The sequence below is a fragment of the Grammomys surdaster genome, unplaced genomic scaffold (assembly GCF_004785775.1).
Source record: "Grammomys surdaster isolate TR1022 unplaced genomic scaffold, NIH_TR_1.0 130, whole genome shotgun sequence".
Classification (NCBI taxonomy): domain Eukaryota; kingdom Metazoa; phylum Chordata; class Mammalia; order Rodentia; family Muridae; genus Grammomys; species Grammomys surdaster.
The window spans coordinates 7,949,960-7,977,782 of NW_021604588.1; the positions used below are offsets into that span (position 1 = coordinate 7,949,960).

At 38.9% G+C, this 27,823-nt stretch overlaps 1 protein-coding gene across 2 annotated transcripts; it reads left to right on the forward strand.

Annotated features, from left to right (window-relative positions):
• Window positions 1-633: 633 nt before the first annotated feature.
• Window positions 634-27,823, forward strand: Vamp4 (vesicle associated membrane protein 4). Of its 2 annotated transcripts, none has more exons than XM_028758900.1 (8): window positions 634-764; window positions 4,251-4,369; window positions 7,755-7,801; window positions 10,005-10,055; window positions 17,133-17,233; window positions 18,366-18,445; window positions 21,521-21,572; window positions 25,792-27,823. In XM_028758900.1, exons 2-8 carry the CDS (start codon window positions 4,304-4,306, stop codon window positions 25,818-25,820), a joined length of 426 nt encoding a protein of 141 aa, XP_028614733.1. In that variant the 5' UTR covers window positions 634-764; window positions 4,251-4,303; the 3' UTR covers window positions 25,821-27,823. The 2 variants fall into 2 exon arrangements, with proteins under 2 accessions (XP_028614733.1, XP_028614732.1); XM_028758899.1 differs by lacking the exon at window positions 25,792-27,823 and adding an exon at window positions 23,440-23,513 and having other exon boundaries at window positions 635-764.

Genomic DNA, 27,823 nt, shown 5'->3' on the forward strand with positions numbered 1-27,823 from the left:
AAATTCTACATTTTTGGAATAAGTCTAGCGACACCAGACTTATTTTAAAAAATATGCCAAGCAGAGACTGAGAAAGAGATGAATATATTGGCGGAATGGCAGTGTAAGGGTGGTTTCCCGTCTGAATCCTTATGTCTGGATTCGCCATTTAGGCTACAACCAAAGGAAATGAAACTGAGTAACCCTTACCAATTTTGTAAATGGTATCAGACAGATATTTCATCATGCTCCTTCAGACATCCTGCAAAGTAAGGCACATACATCCTAGTCACCCTTTCAGCGCCGGTTTCTGAGAGACTCCTTCTCAATGTTCCCTACTCATCCCTTTACAACCCACGAGCTCCTCCACTGGAACTGAATGTCACAACCACTGGCGATTCTCCGGGATTAAAGAAAGGCCGGAGCGATCGACCTGCTCAGTGTCTCCACTGCCTGAACTTGTTCTCCTCCGCCAGGGTACAAGACCCGGAGCGCCGAGAGGCTCGATCTCCGTCGCATGAGCCCGCCCCCACCCGCCCTCTCCAGGCCTCGGAGTACCGAGCGGTTCGATCTCCCCGGCCTGAGCCCGCCCCCTCTGCCCAGCGGCAGGCTGCGGAGCGCCGAGTCGCTCGATGAGCGGGGGCGCTGCAGCAGAGCGGAGCGGTGGCGGGTCTGCGCCCTCGGCCTTCCCCCTCCCACCCTTCTTCCTCAGCTTCCCGCTCCCTCCCCCGCCCGTCCTGCGCTGCCAGCAGGGACTGCTGCCCGGAGCTCTTCGGAGACCTCAGGTATCCCGCACCGGCGCGCGTCGGGAGGAAGGGAGCCAGGCGACGCCCCTGCCTACTGCCCTCAACGTCCGCTGGGGCTGGGAGCTGGCCTGCGCGAGGGCCAGGTCGCGAGTGGGGAAGGCTGGGGCCCGGGCTACCCTGAGGAAGGGGCGCGAGGACTGGGAAGCGGCTGGGGCGGCCGAGGAGCTTTGGGATCGAGTTGCCCTCCAGGGGAAGAGCTGTTCCCGAGGGGGCACCTGTACGGGGAGTGGGGGGCCAGAGTTCCGAGCAGATGTCGGGGTGCGGGGCCTGCGACGGCGGCGGGAAGGGAGTCGAGGAACTGGCCGAGGGGGCTCTTCTGAGGTCCTTCCTCAGGGGTTCAGAGAAAGCGCGCAACCCCACTGTGCTTAGAATGACCCGAGGGTGGAGGTGAATCCTTACACGTAACAGGTTTTGCGAGTAAGATTTCCAGTCACGATTTGCGTGGAACTGTCACCAGCCAAGATTGCAGATGAGAAATGAGGAAGAGCCGGCAAGGGAATGGAGGCTGAGAAAAGGAAAGCCGTGCTCAGCCAGATTCGAGCATTTTAGTAAAGTGAAATACACAGCTTGTTTTGTCAAGTAAAAAAGCCAATAGATTAAACAGGTTAGAAGTGAATTACGTGTAAAGCCACTGAATAGAGAACGTACTACAGAAGATGCGTACGTGAGATTTAAGCGAGCGAGGAAGTACACGTAAGAGTCTTGCGATGTTGACACTTCAGTGAACCGCGTAGTCTTCCATCCACGACATGGAAAGACCTCATGATGACTCTTACTACGTAGACACGTTAACTGACAATATTTTGGGTAGAAGGAACTGTAGGCAGAATGTAGTCAACTCTAACTTCTGAGCACAGTTTATTTCCGATTCTTATTTTTAATCTGTAAATATCATTAGTTGCGGGTAGTATAATCAAGGATAGCTCGTCTATCTGTCTGCTGTTTTGCTGGTGGCCTGTTCATTTGTCTGGCCTGACTTTGCTTCCTTTCTCAAACTGATAGGTTGCATTTTAGAACTTGAATAAGAGGTTTATTCCTCATTAAGGTTTAGTGTCATACCTTGTAAAGACATTTTGTGAATTTGCTTGATCTCTCTCTTCTGTCGGCTAAGATCAGTTGGAGTACCTGTTCTTCTCAGCCAGTTATTTCTTTTGGGCTGTCAAGGATATAAATATATAGTCTAGATACAGTTAAAAGTCTTATTTTTCTCCAATTCTTGCTTTATCAACTTTTTCCCGGTGCATTCTGTAGCATTTCTTCATGAAATTTATTCTGAGATTAAGATGTAAGGAATAAAATGGGTCAGATTCTCACGGAAGTAATGTGGAATAAAGAACCCCAGAGCTGTCACTCAGGCATGGATGGATACTAGTTATGTTATAAGTGAAGTTGTTGGTTTGAGCACAAATAACAGGGAGCTGATTTCAGTGATAGTACTTTGATTTGGGTTTCTCTTAGTGCCTAACAGTAAACTAGTATCTAAATTATTTAAAGATTTTTTTTATAGAAGATGGTAGGTTGTTATAAAGTATGTCTAAGAGTTCTAAAACATGATGATAACTAAATGAATAAATATTAAAACTGATAGTGCATAGCCACTTATTGATCTGTTTGAGTGGTATGGCAGAACACCGTTATCTTACTAACTTTCCTTTAAAGAAGTGTTAAGAATAAAAGAAAATGCATATGTAACACTGGAAGCTAAAAGATGCTTCTGTTCCTGAAGGTGCATGTGTGTGTTTAGCACATACTAAGCATCTGAGGCTTTTATCTCATCGTCTGCTCCAAAATACTGGAAATGTGAATTTGCATAACAGCTACTTCCCTAGAACAATTTGGTTGTGTTGCATACTCAAGTATTTCCTGGAAAAATCACAGTGCATATTAACATACAAAAGGCTGTGAGGTGCTTCCACTGCAGAGGAACACAGCTTTATTTAACCTCTTTGTTTTTATCTATGAAAAATCACATTTTCTCTCAGGAAATGTAAACCCAGAAAGCAAGGAGGATGTTTTCCTTTAGAAAGCAAGAGATTCTCTAATAGACATCAGCTGCAAGTCCTCTTAGTTTGTTTCTACCGCTCTCTACTAGGAAATAGCCGCAGCTGTCCCTTCTTCAGGTGGCCACTGAATAGAAAACATTCTACAGAAGCTTCATACATGAGATTTAAGTGAGCAGTGAAGTACACGTAGAGTGTACTTCCAAGTTATAGTACCTGATTGGCTATAAATTGTGATGGCCACAGTCTCTTTGTTGGTTTCAATTTATTTATTAGACTGGTTCACAGAATTCAGGGAGACACTTTGCTTAAGTTTGCCAGTTTATTTTAAAGACTGTTATAAAGGGTGCAGATTAATTATCAGATGGGATAGATGGTAAAGTATAGGAGGAACCCAGAGCTCTCCTGGCCCCTCCAGGCATCCATCCTCTAGGAAAGTCATATGCTTATACCTCAAAGCTGCCTGGGGTTTGGACCTCTTGGATTTTTGTATCTGGGATCCCAACCACTTGGCTTTTCATGGAAGCTTCATTTGTGGGACTAGTAGATTACAACAGCAGCTGTCAGGAATCACTTCAACCTTTAGCCCTCTGCACTCTCCAGAGGTTGGAGTGGTGTGGACTGAAATAGTTCAGCCTTTTAATCCTGACTTGTTTTTTTTATTCAGTGATAGCCTCCATTCCGAAGCTGCTTATAGACTGCCAAAGACCTATCAATCTCATTAGCATAAAAACTCACAAATTTTCTCTCATGGGTATGGGGCTTTAGGATCTACCTGTCAGGAAAAAAGAGGAATGCCAGAGAGAGAGAGAAAACATGTACATATACACTCATTTGAATATGTATGTACATATATTTAGTGATATATATATATATATATATATATATATATATATATATATAATTGTTATTACCAGATTGTCACATTAGTACTTATAAACTAGCCATTCTCATGGAGCACCAGTGGACTATAGTTTATAGTTTTTTGTATTTGTTATCTCATGTGACCACCTGACTTCATGCAGAATCCTGGAAATCACTATTTTATAGATGAGGAACTGCGTCATTGCTTAAGCAACCAATTAAAAGTGCAGTGACTAGACGTATGCCACTGTTTTCTGACTCCAAGAGAAAAATCATAAAGCTTTTTCAAGATTTAGAACTAGTCCCATTTTCTCCCTCTTTGACAATATCTGCTCTTTCATGTTATAAAATCTCAAATTTACCATATTCTCTACATGTTTCCTTAGGAGAATAACATTCATTTTTATTCTGGTTTTAACTGCTTCTTCAATCTAAGACCTAGCATATAGACTGTAGTCAGTGGAATGGAGCAAGAATAGTTAAAGTTAGAAGTGAGGAGACCCTATCATTCAGGGCATTGTACAATGTTAGGCACATTAGCTTATACCCCAAAGTTCCTCATATGATGAAATTTGTTTTTTTTTTTTTTTTTCCCCTTAAGGTGGTGAATACTTACTCTGTTGGGAAATACAAGAGTACTTGTGAGCAGAAAGTATGCCTCCCAAGTTCAAGCGCCACCTAAATGACGATGACGTCACTGGGTCTGTGAAAAGTGAGAGGGTAAGTTTAGAATCTTAAACTTTAAAGAAATTGAATGTAAGTTGCGTTCCCTGCAAATAATGGAAGAATATCTGAAATGTATGGAAGCAGAAAAGGAGGTGATCCTTTTCCTGTTCACCTTCATGGTCTTGTTCATGGTCACGCCTGATGCCCATAATAAAAGAAAGGAAACAGAGGAAAGCTAGAACATATGTATTTGATCATGGCTTTATTTTATATGACATGTGGTCCTTTAGATTGAATACCCCCAAAGCAGGATGAACTGGCCCGTTTTCATGCTCAGGTTTAATGAAGCATGGACGACTGTGTAGAAACATGATTGGACAAAAGGGTGATCTTAATAGCATAGAGAAAGGAGAAGGAAGAGAAACTGTTTCCCCATTTCTCCTTGGCCTCTGTGTTTCTTCATGCTGGATATGGGACAGACACCTTCTGGAGTGGGGGTCTTAAGCCCTATCATCAAACAGTGTAGGTCAGAGAATGTTTTTATGATCAGTTCCTAGGTAGAAAGATAGATCAGAGCAATATTTTCAGGTTTTATGGCCATTTAAGTTAGCTGTATACAGTTCAGAGGAGTTTGGTATTTCAGAGTTGGGCAGCTGCTAGCACAGTCAGTTTTAAGACATATCAATATCTCTGAAGGAGACCTTGTCCTCTCTGCCACTCATCCATGTTCCATTCATTCCTTTAGCCACAGACAATGAAAACTCTAGTTTGACTTATTCTAAACATTGCAAGTAAAATCATAGGATGTGTATCCTATTGTGGTTGGTTTCTTTGATTCATGTTTTTAAAATTTATAAATATTGTATTAGTACTTTATAGTCCTTTTTTAAAAAAATATTTTATGTATGTAGGCATCTCACCTGCATGGGTGTCTGTGCACCATGTGTGTGCAGTACCCAAGAAAGCCATAGAGGGCTTTAGGTCCCCTGAAACTGGAGTGACAAGTGATCATGAGCCATCATGTAGGTGCTGGGAATTAAGCCTGGCTTTTCTGGAAGAGCAGCCAGTGTTCTAACCTCTGTGCCATCTAATTAGTCCCTCTGTCATTTTCATTGCTTCTAGATAGATGGTACATTTTATAATTGTCTCACAAAAGGTCTTACTTGGTTATGTCTTTCAGTAGTTTAGACTACTAATATTCTTTATGTGTAACCTTACCAGTATATCTTTTCTCCACACTCCACCTTATTCTTTATTTGGCATGTATTTTAGGTGAATTTCTTGAAAAAAAAAAAAAACTATTGGCTAGACTTTGTGGCATTCCAGTCTTATAAGATTTTGGTGTTAGTAAGGTCATGTATTTAAGTAAGCGCACTGGACTTCCTCTGTGCTGGCCATTCTCTGTGGGCAGCGAATACCCTGTTTGATTTTTGGCTGACTCTTTACTATCATGTGAACTTCAGTTTAAGTTTTATCTCTTCAGAATGATTTTCCACAACAATCTAAATCCCAAGTAGTCATCTGTCACTTTCTGCCCCGTCGCTGTGTGAATGCTCTCCATGGCATTTTTCTCAGGATCACCCGTTACTTTGAGAGTTGAGACATATCCCAGCTCACATATTAAATGCTCAGTATTAACAAGTATTTGTTAATGAACATTTCATAGAGCCTTCCTTTTTTACTCTTTAGTATGTGTTGTATATTAATTATTTTACATAGGCATACAACTATCATACATATATGCATTTCTTTTATTCCCTCATGCTTGTGCCAAATTGGTATTTTGCCTTTCATCTTTTACCTATCCTTGGAGTCACTAGGCACCTTAGTGAATTTATTCTTTTTCTTCTTCTTCTCTCTGTTTTTAAATATTAACTGAATATTTTAGCAGTGATATTTAAATAAACTGACTGACCTTCACTAGTGTACTTTTTTTTCCCCTTCCTGCCCTGACCGCTCCCCAGGATGAGCATGTCAGTACACGCCTGCTTCCTCACATCACATCCTGCACTCAGCCTCAGAACTTTAATAGGACAGTCTTAAGCTCTCTTGGAGCTTTTATGTTATACTTTTTATTAACTTATTGTTCGTAATGACATTATCACCACTTATTTTAATGTGTGTGTGTATATGTATGGTGCATGTATGTGTGTAAGTGTGCTCACCTGTATGTGTCTAAGTATGAAGACTACAAGTAAACATTGAGTCTCTTCCTCTGTTGCCTTCCATCTCATTTTTGAAACAAGGTCTCTCGCTGACCCTGGCACTTGCTGACTGAGTAGGCTTGCTGGCCAGAGAGCACCAAGGGTCCCCTGTTTCCATACCTCGGCACTGCATACAGATAGATGCATGATGCCACACCTGGCTTTTTAACATGGATGCTGACAATCCAAATTCAGGTCCTCATGCTTATGAAGCAAGTACTTTACCTACTGAGCCACCTCCCCAGCCTTCCAACATTCAAATCTGGCTATACATTTGATTAGATCCTTTGATTAGATCCACCTGTGTCTTAAGGCTTATTCTTTGTGGCTGACCTAATTCCTGGAGGAGCAATGTCCTCAGAAAAGATACATATGTGATTTCATTTCCCATTTCTGTAGAAACAAATTACCACAAAGTTAGAGCATGATAAAGCTTCTATTTTATATTCTTCTGTGGGGAAATTGCTCTTTGAAACAAGCTGCTAGAGAGGGTACTTGCCTTTCTTGGTTCATATCCTTTCTCTATCTGTAATTTCAGCCTCATAGTGTCTCTTTCTTGCCTCCTGCCTCTCTTGGAAAAACCATTTTCCTTAGTTGTGGCTTAAACGCGTAATCAGTAAGAACCTTCAGACTCCTCAGTTACCCCTGCCAAGTCTCTTTCACCTCACAAGTTAACAGTCACAGGTTTTGGTATTGGGACTTGGATATCTTTGGGGCACCATTACTCTGCCTACAAAATATATATTATCTGTGTGTGAAGGTCTAGATTTTGCTTAATTTTAACCTGCTATTAGGACCTCATGCTCTTTTAGGGAGAATGTAGCACCATCTTCATTTCAAGGAAGACTTTCTGTTTGTTAACATGAAACTGTAAAGTTACCTTTTGGAAATTAGTATGACTATTTCAGGATAAGTATCTAGAAAAGCATTTATCTGTGCTCTAAGGTGAGGCCTGTACTCCTTCTAGGGTAGCCCCTTGGACTCCACAATTCAGAGCTGACAACAGAGAAGGTGGTGATGTGGGGAATGATAGGATTCTAGGATTGAAAGCATTTTCTGTGGAAGATCAACAAACAGTGTTTCATTTCTTCTAGCTGCCACGGAGGCATCTGTAATTTACTGTTCCCTTTTTCTGGAGGCTTGTTTTTTAAAAATGTCAGCAGCCTAGAACTTGTCTCTGTGATTTTGCAATTCCTCTGTGTCTGAAAACTCAAGATCTTCTTATTTCTTGACAGAGAAATCTTTTGGAAGATGATTCAGATGAAGAAGAAGACTTTTTTCTGTAAGTTAATTTTTTTATCCAGTTGTAATTAACATACAAGGAAGTGCATCTAGTTAAAGTGTTCATTTAAGTTTGGCATGTGCCAAAATAAATCTTTATAGTATCATCAAAATAAAGAAGGAGCATACAGTTGCCCTAGAGCTTTCCTGCAGCTCTTTGTAAGCTGTTGCTCTCCTGGGCTACACTCCTGTCACTGCAGATTTTGTTTCCTAGAGTTTGATAGAAAAGAAACTATATGTTGTGCCCCTCCCCCCCCACACATCTTTTTATATGTTTAAAACTGGCTTCATTTATATAGCCTGCTTATTTTGAGATCCGTCTGTGGATCAGTAGGTCAGGTATCCACTCACTTGTGTGTGACTGTTTTAAGTGGTTTCTAGGTTTTTGCTCATACATATAAAACTTTTATAAATGCTTGTGTGGAGGGGTTTATGAGAACACGAGGCATAGTCTCTATTGGCCAAACCCCTAGACGTGAGGGCTGCTGCACACTCATCTGTGTTCCAAGGGGACCACACGACAACTAGAGCTTTGATTTAATTGAAATCAATTTTTTTACATATCTTCCCTACTTCCCGTCTTTCCAACAGGGTCTCACTCTGTAACCCAGGCTGGCCTCAAACTCAATTATTACCTTGCCTCTGTTTCCCAAATATTAGGATTATAGATGTGTGTCACTATCTGTCAGCCTGTCTGTCATTCTTTCTTCTTTTTCTTATTCTTTCCCTCCCTTTCTGTTTCCTTCCCCCTCCCCCAGCTCTCTTTCCTTTATGTCCTCATTACTTCTTTTATCATAAATATTATAGTGAAGAAATAATGTCACTATAGTAGATTTAATTTGTGTTTTCTTGTAGGAGCACTATAGTTTGGACTTTTGAGTTTTAACCCTTTAGACATTTTAAATTAAGCTTTGTACATTGCTGAAGTAAGGATAAAGGATTATTTTCTGGAATATGACCATCTGATCATTCCAGAACCATTTAATTAAAAAATTATTCTTTCCTCCTGAGTTACCTTGGTATCTTGCTGTAGTTGTCAGGAAGACTGCTCACTTAGGGCTAGGTATGTGTTTAGGAAGGACAGCTTTGCTGTAGGAGTCTTCTGACAAGGGTGGTGTAAAGACACATGGGCAAGATGGTCAACTTGTCTTCTGTCTGTCTATCACTCTTTTTCTTTCTCACTTTTCCCTCCCTTTCTTTCTCTCTCTCCTCCCTTGGTGAACTTCTAAGGCTCTGAGGAAAACACTGTACTAGGGGACCTTAAGAGTCATATACATACATCCAGTACTTGGACTCTCTGCCTCCTGGTTCAAATCTCCTGGATAAGGAGCATAGCAAGCCCATACAGGGTGTCTCTTAAGGTCCCCGGGTACAGTGTTTTCCTCTAGTTCATAGAGGGAACAGAGGGAGAAGGAAAGAGTAAGAAAAAGACAGAGTGATAGACAGACAGACAGAAGACAAGTTGACCATCTTCAGCCCTACTGAAAGAACTTAATTTGGAATTCATCCAGTTGTTCACTTAGTTTCACTGATACTTTAAAAGTATCCTCCTGGTCCCTAGACAGGTCTTCACTGAATATTACTCATGACCTGCAGTGAACAGACACCAGCCATGGGTCCAGACCGTAGTCTGTTATGAATATTCCATACATCCAGAACTACAGAGCAAGTTACAGGACAGACAAGGCTACACAGAAACCCTATCTCAAACAAACAAGCAGATTAGGATTATGTAATCTGGGGCTGGAGATTTGGCTCAGTGGTTAAGAACACCATCTTCTCTTCCAGAGGTCCTCAGTTCAATTCCCAGCAACCACATGGTGGCTCACAACCATCTGTAATGGGATCCGATGCCCTCTTCTGGTGTGTCTGATGACAGCAACAATGTACTCACCTATATAAAATAAATAAGTAATTTTTTTTTAAAAAAACCCACAATTAAAAAAAAAGGATTATGTAATCCATACCTTCTCAGGAAGTTTTAACACTTGGAAGAATTAGATTATGGCCAATGATATATACCATGAAGTCCATACATAATTATGTAGCATTCAGTTCTACTAACACCTGTAAAATAAAGCTTTGTGTGATTAATGATGATCCATATTTAGAATCCAGCTTGATTGCGCACATGGATGTAATTCTTATGCTCATATTTGTGAAATATTGTCATTACAAATGTGTACTGCATGTTTTATTTTCAGACGGGGACCATCTGGACCAAGATTTGGACCTAGAAATGATAAAATTAAGCAGTAAGTTTCTAGATACTCATTTGTTTAAATGATTGTCATAATTCTATGTGGACCACCGCTATCAGACTATAGTCTGTGAACAGATTGCCTATTGATTTTATAAACAAAGTTTTTATTAGAACCGAGGCTATATCCATTTGTGTTTATCCATTGCTGTTTTTTAACTACAATAGCAGAGATCATATAACCCAAAATGCCTTTAGATTCTTATTATATAAAAAAGAGTGGCCAAAGGTGCTAGTATCCTGCACCATTGTCTCACACTGCAGCTATAATACCAAAAGGAGCCAGAAACTTCAATTCCAGTTGTAGAATACTGTGTTGTAAGGGGATTGTTGCTAGACTTCAGCTAAGTGGATTTTATAGTCTACATACATAGAAGCAGCGTACTTCATCACTACCTGGAAGTTTTAAAAAACTGTCTGATGATGGTCTTATAAAGTACACGTGGAGTGGAGTGAAGCTGGCTTCACAAGCCATTATCTCAGGGTTTTAGTGGATTCACAGGACGTTCTGCATATGTGTATATAAGTATGCCTGCAAGACTGTCTGTATGTAATTGCTGAGCCAGAGTAACTCTACCCATCCACATCATCTGTCCACTTCTCATGTCTAAAGTGTCACTGGAGTAGAGGAATCTAGAGACACATCTGGGTTTTTTGTTCAGCCAGTATACTTTGTTTCCATCTGAAATGCTTCTACAGAGTGAACCTAATATAGAATATGACCCAGTGTATCTTTTAGAGCCACACACAAATGACATGTATATGGAAACTATTACTGTAATTTTGACAATCACAGAATTATTGAATAAAAAGAAATTATTGAGTGATGTAGTGGTTCTTACTCTAGAGCTGAAGTCTGGCCAGATTTAGTTAGAAGTCAGTCATCAGATGAGCAGATTGAAGGTTGATGGCTGAGCCTCATGAACACTAATCTCACATGACAGGACTCAGCAGTGCGTACAGTGTGACATACTTGCCATGCCGCATGCTTAAGGAAAACTCTCTGACATCAGTACACCAAATCGGTCATTTTATTCAACTAAGATGCATTGTTATCACTTAATTTATAATAATTCAATGGAGTGTTTTCAGCTATATAGATCAGCAACATTGTTTGGATTTATATAATTGTTTGGACATACATAAAATACATAATTAAGAGCAACCAAAACCAAACAAACAACAAAAGAACCCTTTTTTTGTCGATAGTACCTTAAAAGACCACAAGATGGGGGTGTTAATAGAAAATTAGTGTTTTCTCTATAAAATAAAGAAGAATGTGTGTGTTGCAGAACATGGATTTTTTTTTTAATGGAAGAGCATTGACATTATCAAGTACATGGCTAAGTGTTGCACACCATGTAAGGTGTTTGAAAGACTATCCCATTTAATTCTCACAAGTGAGACAAATTATCATCCTCATTTTAAAGGTGAGAAAATACAGGGCTGATAGAGCCTTCCTTGCGAATAGCATACATACATAGTAAGTGACAGGTAAACTGCAAGGCAGCTCTTCTGGATGTAGAACCTGAGCCCTCTCTTCACCATCTTCCTCCCTGGGAATCATTAGAATAGAAACCTCGAAGAACACAGGTGATTCAGACTGCTTAAAATGTCAGACCCTCTTCCTCTTTGTGTGTCTGATGTCCTTTTCTAGTTCCTATGAGCCTAAGGCCATGAAGCTGTTTCACCTCTTTTGTGAGCTGTTTCAGTTCTTAATTTTCTTTCAGCTATAGCCTTATCTTTCTCCCACTCAGCTACATAGATTCTTGATCTACAGTCCTCTTCCCTTTGCTGTCCCTAGTTCTTTGAGCCACATCCAGTTCACCTAGTTCTTGAAATAACCCTTCCTCTTACATATATTCTCTAGATAAATCCAGTACTTCCTTTACTGTGCCCAACTCATTCTTTTCTAAAAATTTTAAATATATATTTTTTAAAATATATTTTATGTATATGAGTGTTTTGCCTGCATGAATGTACCATATACATACCTAGTGCCTGCAGAATTTAGAAGAGGGTGTTAGATCCCCTGGAACTTAAGTTAGGGACAGTTGTGAGCCACTAGGTTGGTGCTGGGAACCAAATGTGGGTCCTTTGCAAAAGTAACAAGTGCTCGTAACTGCTGAGCCATCTGATCAGCTGCTACCCACCCCCAATTCCTTCTTTATCTCTCAAAATTGCTTTGTATATTTAGCTTCTTTAATTCCACATGAATTTAGAATTTTTTTTCTATTTTTATGAAGAATGTCATTGGAATTTTGATGGGGATTGATTGTATTGGCTCTGTATATTGCCTTTGGTAATATGGCAAATAATCTCTAAATATAGGAAGTCTTTTTTTGTCTGGTGTTTTCTACAGCTCTTCTTCCATGCTTTAGAGTTTCATAGGGTCTTTCCCATCTCTAGTTTATGAATTCATGACTTCAAGTCGTACTACAGAGTCACAGTAATCAAACACCGTTCTGCTGACACGAAATCAGACACATAGATACCAGTGGAATAGAAGACCCAGAGAGAAAATAACTCCACACAATCACATTCCTCCCATTCTTAATAAAGGTGTCAAAACATGGATTAGAGATATGGCTGCCTCTTTAATAAGTGATGCTGGGGAAGCTGATAGCTACCTAAGGAAGACTGGAACTAGATTCCTTTTTTGCACTGTGCACAAAAGTCAGTTCCAAAATGAGTCTAAAGACCTTGGTGTAAGATCTGAGACTTTGGAACTGCTAGAGAAAAGTACAGTGGGAACATGTGCAGAGCAAGATAGGACTAATGGCTTCGCATCACACTAAAGAGCCGTGCAGCAGAGAACAGAGTAAAGAACAGGCTGGGCAGTGGTGGCGCATGCCTTTAGTCCCAGCACTTGGGAGGCAGAGGCAGGCGGATTTCTGAGTTTGAGAATTCGAGGCTAGCCTGGTCTACAGAGTGAGTTCCAGGACAGCCAGGGCTACACAGAGAAACCCTGTCTTGAAAAACCAAAAGAAAAAAAAAAAGAGTGAAGAACAGAATAGGTGAAGATCTTTGCCAGCTGCTCATCCAATATGGGATTAGTATCCACATTAAATAAAGAATGAATAGCAAAAGGCAGGTGATCTAGTTACTAAAGGACACTTGTGAAGAAGTACACATAGCCAGTACTTTCCCAAAATGAATGTATACCATCTTCAGCTGTCAAGGAAATGTAAATGACTACATTAAGCTTTTACCTCAGCTGGGCAATGGTGGCACTTGTCATTATCCCAACTCTTGGGAGGTAGAGGCAGGTGGATCCCTGAGTTGGAGGCCAACCTGGACTACAGAGTGAGCTCTGGAATGGTCAGGACTGCATAGAGAAACCTTGTCTGGGGATGAGGAGAGGGCTTGGGGGACAGCAGTTGACCCAGTCTGTGCTGCCCCACATTTGGGGGCCAGGTGTGCCGGTCTGCAGGTCAGTCAACAGGGTCTGCAAGGGAGAGAGTGGAAATGGAGGGGCAAGAGACACAAAGAATGGAGACAAGACAGAGAGTCTGATCAAGTCCCGTTTATTGAAAGGAAATCATGGGTATATATAAGCAGAAGCAGAGGAATGCAGCTGAAGACACTTTACCATGTGTGCCAGCTGTGCACTAAAAAACAAAACAAGATATGTGAGAAAAACAAGATGTTTATCAGAGTGTACTCAACTGTTGTAGGCTGCTTGCAAAACAAGTCTCTTGTCAGGGTATATGGTCTGAGATGACTGTGAAGATGATAGCCGCTTTCTGCTAGGACTGTGGCTCCCAACAGCAGTGGGGGGGGGGGAGGAGGATTCCTTCACACTAGTCAGAATAGCTGTTGCAAAGGAAAAGAAACAACAAATACTTAAGAGGATTCAGAAAAAAAGGGAATCCTGACATACTGCTGGTAGAAATTTAAATTACTCTGGCCAATACCGAGATCAATGTGGACATTCCTGGGGTGGGAGAGTAGGGTTCAAAGTAACCCTACACATCTGGGCACCCACCTGCAACCCAGTAGTGGGCAGGTGAGGACAGGAGAATCAGAGTTCAGGCTTGTCCTTAGCTACATAAGGCCTGAGTTTGAGGCAAGCTTGGATTGTCTAAGACCCTATCTCAAAAAAAAAAAAAAAAAAAAAACTTAAAAAATTGAAAATTTTATGAAAACTCTTATGATCTAGCATATTGCTTCTGGTATGAATTCCCCCCCCCCCCAAAGAAAAGACTCCAAGGCAGCTTAGCACAGAGATGTATGTGGTACCCTTTCATCACAGCCTTCAGAAGAGCAGAGTTAGAACCAGCCTAGGTAGATGCCCATCAGCAATTGGATTTGCAGGGTTCCTTTGTGTAGCCTTGGCTGTGCTGGGATGCACTCTATAGACCAGGCAGGACTGAATTCACAGACATCCTCCTGTTGCTGCCTTGGGACTAAAGGCACAAGTCACCACCACGCTGGCAGCAAATGAATTTTTATTCAGATGTCAAGAAGAACAAATTACATTTACAGAAAGGTGGGAGGAGCTGGAGATTATTATGTTAAATAAAGTCATCTAGCCTCCTAAGGAAAATGCCAAATGTTTTCTCTCATGTGATGTCTGGTAGGGGAGGGGTGGGTGAAAGGAACAGAGGTAGGAGGAGGATACAGAATGAGAAAAGGCAGGGAGAAGGGGTGAGAGCAGACAGTACAGGGGACAGATATGCCCAAAGTACACTGATGGGAATGTCATAACCAAACCTATTTCACTGTGTGAGTGTGTGTGAGTGTGTTTGTGTGTGTCTGTGCGCACTCTCCGGGAGGTGTGGAAGGCGGGCAGGGGATTGCTGCAGTCTCCCTTGACCCATGGAGTCTTTTGCTTACAGCAATTTAGACACATGACTTATTTCTTCAACTTTTTGGCTTTATATTAAAATCATGTATAGTTTGACATATTAATATCCATAATTACTATAATCTGTCGGATTGTGTGTAGCAGCCATAGTACGTTTATTCATTTCTGTCCTGCCAGTCAACATTTATGTAACATACAGATGACTACTTGAAAATGTCAAGACTGTCCATGCTTGCCCCAGACTCATGATGTAGCTAAGGCCAACCCTCAACTCCTGATATTCCTCTGCCATTCAAGTGTTAGGTGGACAGCAACATACCTGTGAATATTTTTCATTTTTTTTCCAGGAACTTCCACGTTGGTTTCTGTATTGGCTGTGTTAATTTACATTCCCACCAACAGTATAAGGCTCACCAACATTTGTTGTGACATAGACTTGCTTTCATTTTGAATGGGTAGAGGGGTTTCCCGTCATTACTTTATAGCTCTCTAGACACTAGGGTCATCTTTACACAACCTAATTGTTAACTTACCTATCACAAACAGTTACAATACTCTGCCATAAGCCTGTGTAGGTAAATCTATAGTCACTTTCCCTCCCTGTTCATTCAGTCCCTAAATGAAAAAAAAATGTGTGACTGAGCTGGCTATATTTTAGCTTTAGGATTAATAAGGTGTGTTAATTGTACGTATGAGTAGTTATATAAATATTTATGCACTGCTCTTTAGTAGGATAAACATCTCTAGCCCTCTGCTTAGATAATCAGGACTTGCAGTAAAACATCTCTTGGAGATTCCGTGGCCATGTCAGATCTTGGTGCATATCCCTGCTTGGTTGAGTTAGTCAGTCTTAGAGCCTTCAGTAGAATAATGTGTGGATGGAGAACTCTGAGAAACTGTGATGAATCCTGAAGACTGTAGATAACTCATGGGTATGTGTAATGTTTCTAATGAAGGTGAAAGATGAGCTCATCAGGCATAGTAACTGCTCCTAAAGTGTGATGGTACTGCCTCTAAATCACCTACATCTGAATGGGCCCTCACCTTGTTTTTAAAGCACCCACTTTGACTAGCTCAAATAGAGGTTAGAACTCTTTTTCATGATTGCATATGATTAATTTGTGGGGAATAGTGTAGGACAGGACAGAAAAGAAATGTGTATTAGTATTAGGATTTTTTTTTTAAAAAAAGCCTAGATGATTTCTCTCTCTCTCTCTGTCTGTCTCTCTCTTACACACACACACATACACACACACACATGCACACACACACACGCACAAAGACAAGTGTATATTCTTATTTGCTTAAATATATGTGGGTTTCTGTGTGTATATAGTTGCTAATAGTCATTGTGCTTTAAACATTTTTTTGAGTTATAAGGACCAAAGGTTCACTTTCTCTTTTTAAATATTTCTTATTTAATCTTTCTTATTTAAATATTGCTTATTATATAAAGTAATTTAAGATAGGTATTTGTCTGTGGTTAGAACATCAGAGGAATACTAGACATGCAAGTATTTCTGTTTTTTTATAGGAGGTAACTCCTACATGACAGTAGATAGCTGAGAACGTTTGACTAATTCTTAAGCTTCAGTTTTCATTGAACAGTCTGAGTTTGATTAGAAGAGGCTCCCATCACATAAGGAGGAAAACATCTTCATTTAAAGACTGAATTGCTTTTTAAAATTTTTGCCTATTGGTGGGCATTCCCCCAATATTCCTGGGTGTTCCAAGTTGTCTTGAATCTTGCTTATGCTCAAAAGAAAACTAATGAGCACTGAAGAGTTACATCCATAGGGTATCCAGTGCCTCAGAGGAGTGCTGTACATTTCCATTTTGGAAACAAGGTATTTTTCATTAGCCTGCAGTAAACCTAATCAAGCACCATGGTAAGTCTTTGGTTGAAATGCATTGCAAATGAAGGTGGATTGTGATTACTAGTTTTACCTGCTGTTTCATCAGTCTACTGAAAAGAAGATGAAAGATTTAGAGTCACACTGAGCATTCTGTCAGTGTTTTGTTTGCTTGTGAGCTACATTGAAGATAGAATCAAGACTAAAAATAAGCTTTCAGTTAAGTATTACTGTAAAGTATATCCTTTGTCCTTAATTACTTGGGTATTCAGACCCAGAAATGGAAGAACAATGCTTAATTTTATAGTTTAATGACAACTCTTAGTTCTCTGAGAATTTGCCACATCTAGTAAAAGTTCTAAAAGTGTATTTCTAAAAGAAGAATAAATGTTATCTTTTTTCAAACTAGTGTTCAGAATCAGGTGGATGAAGTTATTGATGTAATGCAAGAGAATATTACAAAGGTAATTGAAAGAGGAGAGAGGCTAGATGAACTACAGGACAAATCAGGTACAGCCACTTGCTTGTTTCTTGATGTTGTGAGTGTGTGTAGCTAATGCATGCCTTCATTGTTTAGGAATCCTGGCTTCTGAGATTAACATTCAGTTCTTAAGCTTGATTTCCTTGGCTTAGTCTCTGCCATTAATGTGAATGGTCCTACTCTACTGTTTACTTCTTACTCTTAAGGAATGGAGAATTTACAACAACGTTGCTGAAAAGTTAAATCCTCTCTTTTCTCTTGCCCTATCATATTGATAAGCTTTGTTTCTTAGGATATCAAGATGTTAAAATCTAATCCATTTTTTAGTATTCCTTTCAAATTTGCCTGCTATTTTTATTTTGTCTTCTCTGGTACTTAGGTAGTCTTTATTTTCCAAAAGATATTAGTCTCTATGTCCATGATTCCTAGCACATATTTGGACCTCAAGTGTTGTTTGAATGATGACGCTTTCCCTGGAAACTTAGCAACTTTTGTTTACAGGCAGATGTTGGTCCTTGAGTCTGTAATGGTTCTTGGCACATTAGAATGGTTCTGGCATGCCAGGTTCATTCTTGATAGATTGGCTTGATTTTTTTTTCACTCAAAATCAGTTATCTTTGTTTTCTAAAAGTTAAATTCTTTCCGTGGGCAAATTTTTTCTAGAGATGTGCCAAAGTATTTATTTTGTTTCTGGTGCTGGGATCCAATGTGTACCATCAGGGATCTGCCCATGGGCAGCAACCCCAGCCCCTAATTTTAAAAACTTTGATAATTTGTGTGCATGTGTTTGTATGGGAGCACACGTACATGTGTACATGTGGGGCTCAGGACTTGACGCTCTCCTTCCATCTGCCTCCACGTGACTATCCTTATTTTTAAACTCTATTTTCTTACCAGGATTAAGTTTGTGTATAAGCATTGAGACCCTAAGAAGGGTTCTTGAAATCTTGAGTGGGTGTCAGGGTGGGGTGGGATCGGTTGGACAAACTGACCTTCCACTGTGTTTTCCTTTGTTTTGTTTTGTTTTTTTTTTAATGTAGACTAACAGACTTTGTGAGAACAAATTTTAAGAAGTAGAAATTAATGTTTATCTTTGTATGAGTATATAAAAGAATTCTGCTATGTCATTTATTCCTTCTCTCCACCCTCTGTGTGATATAGAAAGCTTATCGGATAATGCAACTGCTTTCAGCAACAGATCCAAACAGCTTCGAAGGCAAATGTGGTGGCGTGGATGCAAAGTAAGTAAATGAGGGGTGGAGGGAGGGGCAGAGAAAGGTGAGAAGAGAGGAGGCAGCTAGTCTCTGAGCTTGAGGACAAACACTGTAAGTGCCTTGCTTAAAGAGTTCTTCTGCCTGGGAAATCTAAAGGAACAGAGTGGAAGGCTGTGCTCAGCTCTCTCCATGAAAGTGCACACATTGCCATCAAGTCAGCATCTGGACACATCTGGGCAAGCATGGTGACAAACACGCTTCCCTTCTTAGACCCACTTCCACTTCTTCCTAGCACTTGGAGAACAGTTCACTGTGTACAGAATGGGTTTGGATTTTGTCTTTTGTTTTCTTAATAGAATGAAAACTAGAGAAAAGTGTGATTTTTTTTTTCGTAGTGGGAAAAACAGTAGCAGTTTCTATGCCAGAGACTCTCCTAACAAAAGATTAAGGAAAAAATCCCATTTTATTCCTTCATTATTAAATTTTAATAAGGACAAATGGAGTCACTGCATACTAATATTTCTGCAGAAATGAAGTTTTCTCTTAAATCAAACATGAACGATCATGAAAAATATTTTTTTAAGATTTTATACAAACAGTTGTTATGAGAGTATTTCCTTTTTCCTCTTGAATCTAGGTGTGTTTTTATTTTGCCAAAATCCTTAAACATGGACTTACTTTTTTTCAACCCCTCATTTTAGGGTTCAGCAGTAACTTTCTAAAGCCTACTTTGCTATATGTTAAGGATTTCTTCAAAGAGATGTCTTGGATTTACTGAGTTTTGTTTAATTACCTGTTAAATATTCTGTTCCCAGAAATAGAAGAAAGATGAGTTTCATTGTTCCCTTCATAAGGAACTTATTTCCATTTATTTTTGTTTGCTTCAGAGAATAAATTTTGTATTTTCTTTAATTTCTTCTTCTTTACCTCTTCCTCTAATGTTTTAAAGAGATTTAAAAATACATAGGATTGTTTTTTAAAGAGGCTAGGACTCAGTTTAACTTTGTGGACCACTGATAGCATCAAGCGTCTAATACACAACATTGTTGTGTAAGTAGCAAATACCTCTTACTGATCCCTTTCTAAGAGCTCTGTTTCTTCAGTCTCTTCCTACACTGTTAGTCCCACATTGCATCCCTGTTCATCTGGAGGTTCCCATGCCCCCGCTTTTTGGGTTGAGTTTCATCGTAATGAAAGGCTATTAGGAAGGCTGTTTAAAAAGGAGGTGGTAAAAGACATGAGAGGCTGCCACTGGCTGAAAGGGTGTAGAGTGGTAATAGGCTACAGTTGATGATGAAGGAGCTTTGAGCAGCCATGGAAATGGGGTTGGTTATGACAGTTTTAGGTAGATGGTTCTTACCCCAAATTGGAAACGCAAGGAAGAAAAATCTATTCAATACAGGTTCTTTACAATTTTGTTGATATTTCCATTTAAATTTTGTAAACTTAAGCCTAGTTAATTTTATATTAATAGGACAAATTAATACATGTTTTAGCAAAGCTTCTCTTAAATTCCATATTATTTAGAAAATATTTTTAGGTTAAATAAGGAATTGCAGTACTTTTTAGTACAGGTTCAAGACTATTTTTATATTTTTAAGTTATCATAATTAAAGACCTGGGTTTTTATGTCCAAATTGCAAAGCTTTTTATATATTCCTTAGGTGACTTTGTTGGTATCATGGCTGCAATGTCATGAAGTGTTAGCAGCCATTCTACGTTTAAAACATTTAATTCCTGTTTCTATTTATGATTGTCACTAGAATGAATCAGCCCTTTATAATATTGAATATACTGATTTTTTTTAATTTTTGAAATGAATCTTGTAAATAAAAAAAATCACACACCAAAATTAACCAATATATCTTGATGATGACCTTCTGTCTAGTTAGAACAGCCACTCTGATGCTGGGGAGGCTTACACTGGACTTTACACTTTCATGATCTAGTGTATTTTTATGTATTGATCCACTAGCAATAGTGATTTTTTTAAAGACTGGCTGGCCTGAACCCACAGAGATTTCCAGTGAGTTCTCTGCCTCCCTAGTGTTGGGATTAAAGGCATGATCATTCATGCCTGGCAGTCAGCCATTTTTAGTTATGTAAGATGAAAGTGTTTGATGAAACCAAAGCTTGTGATTCATCAAGGCAATAAAATTAGTTTATATAATTATGAATTTAAAAGGTGATGGAATCATGATTGTGACAAGTCCATGTAGAAAGATAGCATGAGCTTAAAATGTCAGGCAGCTGACTAAAGCATGATCTCAAGGCTTCTCTTTCTCACTTGAAACTGTACAATACTCTCAAATTACATTATTCATAAATAAAATGTAGTTCTAAAAATGGAGATTAAAACATTGTGAAGGAAGTAAGGTGAGAAAACAACTCTTGGGTACTCTGGGAAAGCTGCCATGCTGCCTCCTGCCATGTTGATAGCAGTCCCTGGCCCATGGTGGTTTCCCATGTTGTCCATGTTGTTGCTTCTCCACAATGAGCTGCGGTTAGGGAAACCAACTGTTTATCGTGGCTCTTGGAAGACAAACACCAAATTCACTTTGCCTTGCCATACACGTGTTCCATTTTGCTGTTGGTTATTACTCCCTTCTTTATAATTTATCAATATATTATCATAGGTTGCCTTTATAGGGATAACTCCATGTAGAGGATTTGGTGTGATCCATGGGTTCAGGCATTCATGGGGCGAGAGCACATTTATAAGGAACATAACTCTGTAGATAAGATAGGACATAAATAATACATGGACTAGCGCCTGTGGTTTATCATCCAGTCCTGACAGAGTTGCAGAAAGTACAGTTTTGTGTCTCACATTAGAAATAGGCCCAGCCCTGGGAAGGCTTCAATTGTGGCTGCTTACTGCATAGTACAGCCTCAGATAATAATATCCAACACAACAATTTTGGCTAGTTACACAAGAGTACAGAACAGCCATCATGTTCTTGTGAGAAATAGCAAATTGGACATGCTTCAGTGAATGTGCCTGTTTATTAATGAGGTAGTATAGAATAGTAAATAGCAGAACAGATAGTCTTGTATTTATTAACAAGTCAAATCTTTCATTTGCCTTTTTGTGTGTTCTAGATAAAAGCCATCATGGCTTTGGCTGCAGCTATCCTTTTGCTAATGATTATCAGTAAGTATTTATTGGATCACTGTTTCTTGGGTTATTGTGTTTTATAAGGCTTAGGGTTTTTTTTTTTTTCTTTCAGAGACAGTCTCACTATGTAGCCCAGGCTGTCTTAAATGCCACTGTGTAGCTGAGGTTGGCCTCTGGCTAGGGTATTATGTTAAAATCAGTTTAATTTTAGTTAGCCTAATGTATGAAATGTCAACATTGAATAATGATATGACTTAAATAAGGAGCCAACCTTTACCTAGAATCTCTGAATAATGCTTTTAAAATGTATAACCTTTGTGATTATCCATGTGTACATTTCTGTGGGGAGTCTATATCTTTTGTTAGATTCTCAAAAGATACTCCTCTCCTTCCCCTCAGCCACACCCCAGACACAGCATAGGACTCAGCTGGTTTTGTGGTTTCTTTTCTTTTCTTTCTTTTTTTTTTTTTTAGGCTAAATCTGGTAAGTGTTATACTTAGGACCAAAATATAATTTTCTGTTTATTGTTGTATTTGAGAGAAAAACCCAGTTAATTTCTCCAGATGATTTTATATGTGTGCATTTAGATTTGAACTTAATTTTAGTTCTGAAAGTATAACTCATTCTTTGGTTTTTCTTTAGTATTCTTTTCAAAGTCAGATCATTTTTTGTAAGGACCTTTCTTCAAGGTCTCTTATGTTTACAGAGGTTTTATGAAGAACTAGAAAGGGCCTCAAAAAAATTGAAAATTTTTATAAGACTTTTTTTTAACTTAAAAAGAATTTTATAAAGAAATACAATCTAGTCTCATTACCTAGGCTGTTGTGTGGATTTGTTTTCTAGGTGAAGTGTATTTGTAACCCTTGCGTTAATGCTCATGTTACTTCCATAGTCATGTGCAGATGCGTTCAGAGCAAGAAGAATTTTGACTCCCTTGACCCACAGGTTTCTAGTTGGGGTCAAATGGAGATCTGCCTTTTTATTTCAGCTTTCATTACATAACCAATGTCTTTTTCATAGACTGCATGGTCCACACATATGTTGACTTTATGGTTTGAAATGGACCTCAAGGATAGTTTAGAAATGCTGTCCCCATTACTAAGTATCATCTGGCTGTGATACACCTTAGCAGAAAGTATATAGGCTAGGTTCTGTGTTCAAGGATGAGATATAGTGCTACTGGCCTTGACTTCATAGTGATTTTTTAATTAATGATATCTATTAAACATGATGTCTTTTAACAGAAACACTTAGAACAAGATTATGTATTAATTAAGTGTAGTAAGACTCATGGAAACTTAACCCTGTATTTTTCCTAGAAGTAGTGGTTCAATATTCACCAGCTCAGTGTTGATGATAACTTTGTAGAACAGATAACAAGGTGGATAGCATGCAATATACAGACTAACATAAAAAGGACCATAAGGTCCACTGGACTCTCACTATGGCGCTAGCTGCTCTCAATATAATTATTATACTAATATAACTAGATTAATAAAAGTGTATGCTACTAGTCTTTTCCTATTGTTATGTAAGTATGATTTTCAAAAGCTAAGATCATATCAGTTATTTCTAATAAATATTATATGCATTATTTTCCTATATCATTAAATATGGTAATAATATTTTAGAAGCTATGGGCTACTACTTTGTCATGGTTTATTTGCTCAAAAGGTCAGTGTTAGACACCCAGGTTGTTTATGATATCTTTACATTCTTCTTATTTCATAGTTGTTACTTTAAATCAGAGTCTGGCCCTCATTTTTCCTTTAGTGACCAAAACCTACACTTAGGGTTGTGCTTCTAACTTAGCTGTGATATGGTTCTAATTTTGATGCATTCTTTTTTCTTTTTTCTTTTCTTTTCTATATTCTTTTTTTGTTTTACTTTTTTCTCTTACAGTTCTTATAGTTGTGAAATTCCGTACTTGATTTGATGACAGACATCCTCATTAAACAAGATCTGGGACAATAATATTTAAAGATTGCTGCATAATTTAAATGAAACCTATGTATATAACTTTCAAATTTTCTTTTTCAAGAAGCTAAAAGGCAAGTACCAATTCAAATTGGAGCATTGAGAATATCTAATTATCATCTTTCCAACTATCAAAGTGTGTTTTAAATGATTATATTTGATGCAAAAATAACTCTATTTTGCTTTATTCCAAGGATCTAATTTGAAACTAGATACTTGCCAGTTTGTTATTTGTATATATAGTTAAATACTGATGACAATACCCCATACTTGTGTTTTAGTGGCATTAGAACATTAATACATCAAAGTGAGAGTCAGTCTGTGATCAGGAAGCCTGGGTAGAGTCCTGACTCTCTGTTAAAGAGATGCATAACCATCCTGTCAGTATTTGCAAGAATGTCATTCTTTTCACATTACAGTTGCTTTGCAGGCAATTTCCATATTTATGGATTAACAAAAGCTAAGCATTGTAAATGTTTCTGCCTTCAGCTCTACCTGAAAACATTCCAGTAAATCTATTCTGACTGTATAAGAAAATACGTGGCAATTTTTTGGTATTTGGATTTTGAAAATGGGAAATTTAAACAGTGTGAAAATCATAATATGGTACCATAAATTTGGAGATAATAAAATTATTGGAGATTGTCATTGGAGTGTTTGAAAACGAGCAATATGTAGCTCTCAGTCTTGGTCCAGTTGGTTGTCAGCTAAACTGCAATAAAAAGGGACTGATTCTGATGCGAGTCAGTGGAATCTGCAGGTAACTTTTTTCTTGACTTAATTTTTGTTAGTGATTTTTCCCTCCTCAATTTTAACTAACTCTGTGCCAGAAGTGCTGAAGTTAGCATAGTCATGTGCTTCTAATGTATTCTAGTGTTCTCTGACACTCTTGAGGAGATAGATGTTACAGTGTTCAAACAGCCAGTGGCAGTAAGTAGCCAACTGTCAGGAGCATAGGTGACCTCACATAATCAATCAGGAACTGATGCTTAGGGACCACCATTGACCCCAGCCTGCTCTTATAACAAGATATGTTCATTGTAAAGAGTATCACCAGCCTCTTACTATTGTTTAAACAAGTCAAAGTGAAGATGCCTCCTGATGTGCAAGGGGAAAGACAGACCACAGGAACTTGTTCACATGGACATCTCAGGCTAGAAATAGAGTGCATAGGGGTGGCCAGTATTTGGTGGTGGGGGTGGGAGGCAATGGTCTTGTATAACAGATTTTACTTTTCGTGATCATTTTAATTCAAAATGTGTGAAACAATTTGGATTTTTCTTTGTTTAATTCTACAATGGTGAATACTAACAGACAAAATGTTTAGAACAGAAAGAAATTTGAAAAAGTGGAAGCAAGGTTAAGCAATATCCTAGACATTGCAAGGTCTAAATATAATTGCTGGAGTTTACAGTTTGTTGCATACTATGGAGAATCGGCTCTGGTCTTTTCACTCTGCTCATCAGTTCCTGTGCACAGCATCTGAACTGATGATATATCCTTTTGAAAAAGATGGGTCAAGGAGGCTCTCAGTCCCAGCAGCTGGTGGTTGAGGGATGGAGGTGTTCCCTTGAATCAGCAAAGCTAGTCCCAGTGTGACCGTCTTGTAAGCATACTCAAGTCGTTGGCTCCACTGCTTGGTGTGGAGTCTGCTTTCACTCAATGTCCCTTAGTGAACAGGAAGTGGGGGGGGGTCTTAAAAAGACTCCGAATTTCCAATCTTCTTTTAATAAAGTATACCACTTTTAAAGAAACAATTATAAAACATAGAATTATAAAATTAATTTTAAAACATTAAGTATAAAAAATTTATATTATTTAACTACTTATATATGTAGCTGTTTGTATTTAAATGTATCACTTCTGAGGAAGCCCTGTTGGCATGGAACAGAGGATTTTACAGCAGTGATGGCTTCAGTCCCAGTTCATCGCTTTGTCCCTTTTGATCTTATATAATCCTGAGACTTAAAATGACATTAGTGTGAAATACTGGAAATATGGGTGCTTCTACAAGGAGAAGCTGAGAAGAGCCAGGTGTGATAGGTCACACCTGTAATCCCCGCACTATGAACACTGAAGTAGGAAGGTTTTCCTGATTTTGAAGCCATCCTGGGCTTCATGGTGTGTTCTGGACCAGCCTGGGCTATAGAGTAAGAACCTGTCTCAAAAAAAAAAAAAAAAAAGCCAACCAAGCAAACTAATGAGAAGAGAAACAGTTGTCAGATTGATGCCAGGCCTGCCTTCATTCCCTCCTTAATCATTCTTTTTCTCATTCAGCTCAGATCATCCTGCACTTGAAAAAATGAAGTTTTACCACCATCAAAACTATCATTATTTAACAACAGTGAAGATCAACAGAAAATTTCAAGTAGCTTTGCTAATGTTAGTTGATGCCCAGTGAAATCAGGTCACCACTGCCGTGCCTGATGTGTGCCCTTGTGGTTTGTCTGTAACAGAAACCTCTTCCCTTGCAGCAGTTTGTGATGAATGGGTTCCTCCTCCATCATAACCCAGTGTTACTTGTGGTCTTTTGATTCCTAACAAAATTCACTGGGAATTGTCCCAAAATTTTATAAACTGGGAAATTTATTGATTAAGAGAAAGTCCAGTATTGATGATGGAACATTGTTTAAAATGGAGAAAGGTAATACGCATGAGGTACAGAGGTACCTGCGATGGTGTTCCTGTAGACTGTCATTACAGTTTACTCCTGGGTTCTGTCTTAGAAAGTAATGCTGGCATTTTGAGAGCAGAAACCAGCACCTTTCTATTCTGTATAGCATGTGAGTGCCCTGTAAATGCGGACGCACACACAGGGTGAGACTCAGATGTGACAAGAGCCTGACCTCTGTCCTTGTCACTTAACACCTGTTTTGTGTCATGTCAGCACTGTAGCCCAAACAGACTTGTATTTATATCTCAGATATGTTTTATGGCTAGAAAATATGCAAGAAGTTTTTTTAGTGTTGAAAACAACTGTCATGAGATGTTCTTAGTTGTATTGAGTGTTACTAAATTAAGGACTGGACTACTAATCAGATTTTGTGTTCTTACATAGAAATGTTATCAGTCAGTTTTACTTTTCTGTGAGTGATAGTAAGAACATGAGTCAGTCTAAACACTTGGGGGCGGGGGTTGTTTGCCAAATAACAGCATAAAGATAATGGCTCAGAAGAAGCAGGAAGGGGCCATCTTAGTACATGCAAATGCACCCTCCCTTAGACTGACAGAGTCTCAGTCTGTCTTTTGTTTCTTGGTTTTTTTGGTTGGTTGGTTGGTTGGTTGGTTGGTTGGTTGGTTTTGATTTTGATTTTGATTTTGATTTTGGTTTTTTTGAGACATGATCTCACTGTGTGACCCAGACTGGCCTCAGATGCACAGAGAGCCATCAGCCTCCTAAGTGCTGGGATTAGAGGTATGTGCCACCACACCCTGCAGACTTTTTCTTTTTGATCAAAGAATTCCTGGGATCAAGTGATCTTTCCAACTTAGCCTCAGAAGTAGCTAAGACTACATGTGAGTACCAGCATGTGCAGATGGGCCTTCTCTTTAAGCCTGCTGTTAGTCTCACTTGGATATTTATTTTCATATGTCAAGCAGAATAAGGGTGGAACACACTTTTATTCTGTCTTGTTTTATTTTACAAGGCTACTTAGAACAAGTGCAGGGATGAGAAGAAAAGCATTGCTAATCCAGTTGGGATAAGCTTATAAAGCAAGGACCACACCATGTTGTGTCTCTCAGCTCTCACAAGTCCCAGTGTGTGTGGCTGTGCTCCAGAAGTCACACTGTGCTGGTGGTGTCTAAGTGAGGGCTAATTTCCAGTGTGTGCTGAGAGGAAACTTGATTGAAGTAGGCAAACCTATAGATAAAGGGTTCTTAGGATTTAGTATAGAAAAATTCTGGTTTTACAGTGTTGCATTAGGTTCTTTTCACTTGAAAAGATTATAAAATAAAATCACATATTTTAAAGCTGTAAATTGCATATGTCTGAGGATTTAGTAAACTGTCAGAGATCAATCTATAAGAAAATTTAAACATTGATTTTATATCTTAGTTGTATGTCATTATTTGAGATCCTATAATCCCTAATTTAACCATTTCGGCAAGTGCCTTTGACATTTAAGGAGTATTATGGGAGACGAGCAAATGCAGGTGCCACACCCCATTTCCTGGCTTCTCAATTCCTCATGACAGTATATGTTTTACAGTGCTACAAAGTTCAGTCCTTTGTGTTCATATGATATTGTATTGTAGCCTTTCCATAGTAAACAGCAAAATAAACTTTTTTGCAGAAAATGAAAAGTAA

Excerpts from the sequence above, each read along its gene's own strand:
- Vamp4 (XM_028758900.1), top strand. The coding sequence starts at position 4,304 with ATGCCTCCCAAGTTCAAGCGCCACCTAAATGACGATGACGTCACTGGG. Across the intron at positions 4,370-7,754 it reads GGTCTGTGAAAAGTGAGAGG|AGAAATCTTTTGGAAGATGA; the intron begins GTAAGTTTAGAA and ends ATTTCTTGACAG. Across the intron at positions 10,056-17,132 it reads AGAAATGATAAAATTAAGCA|TGTTCAGAATCAGGTGGATG; the intron begins GTAAGTTTCTAG and ends TTTTCAAACTAG.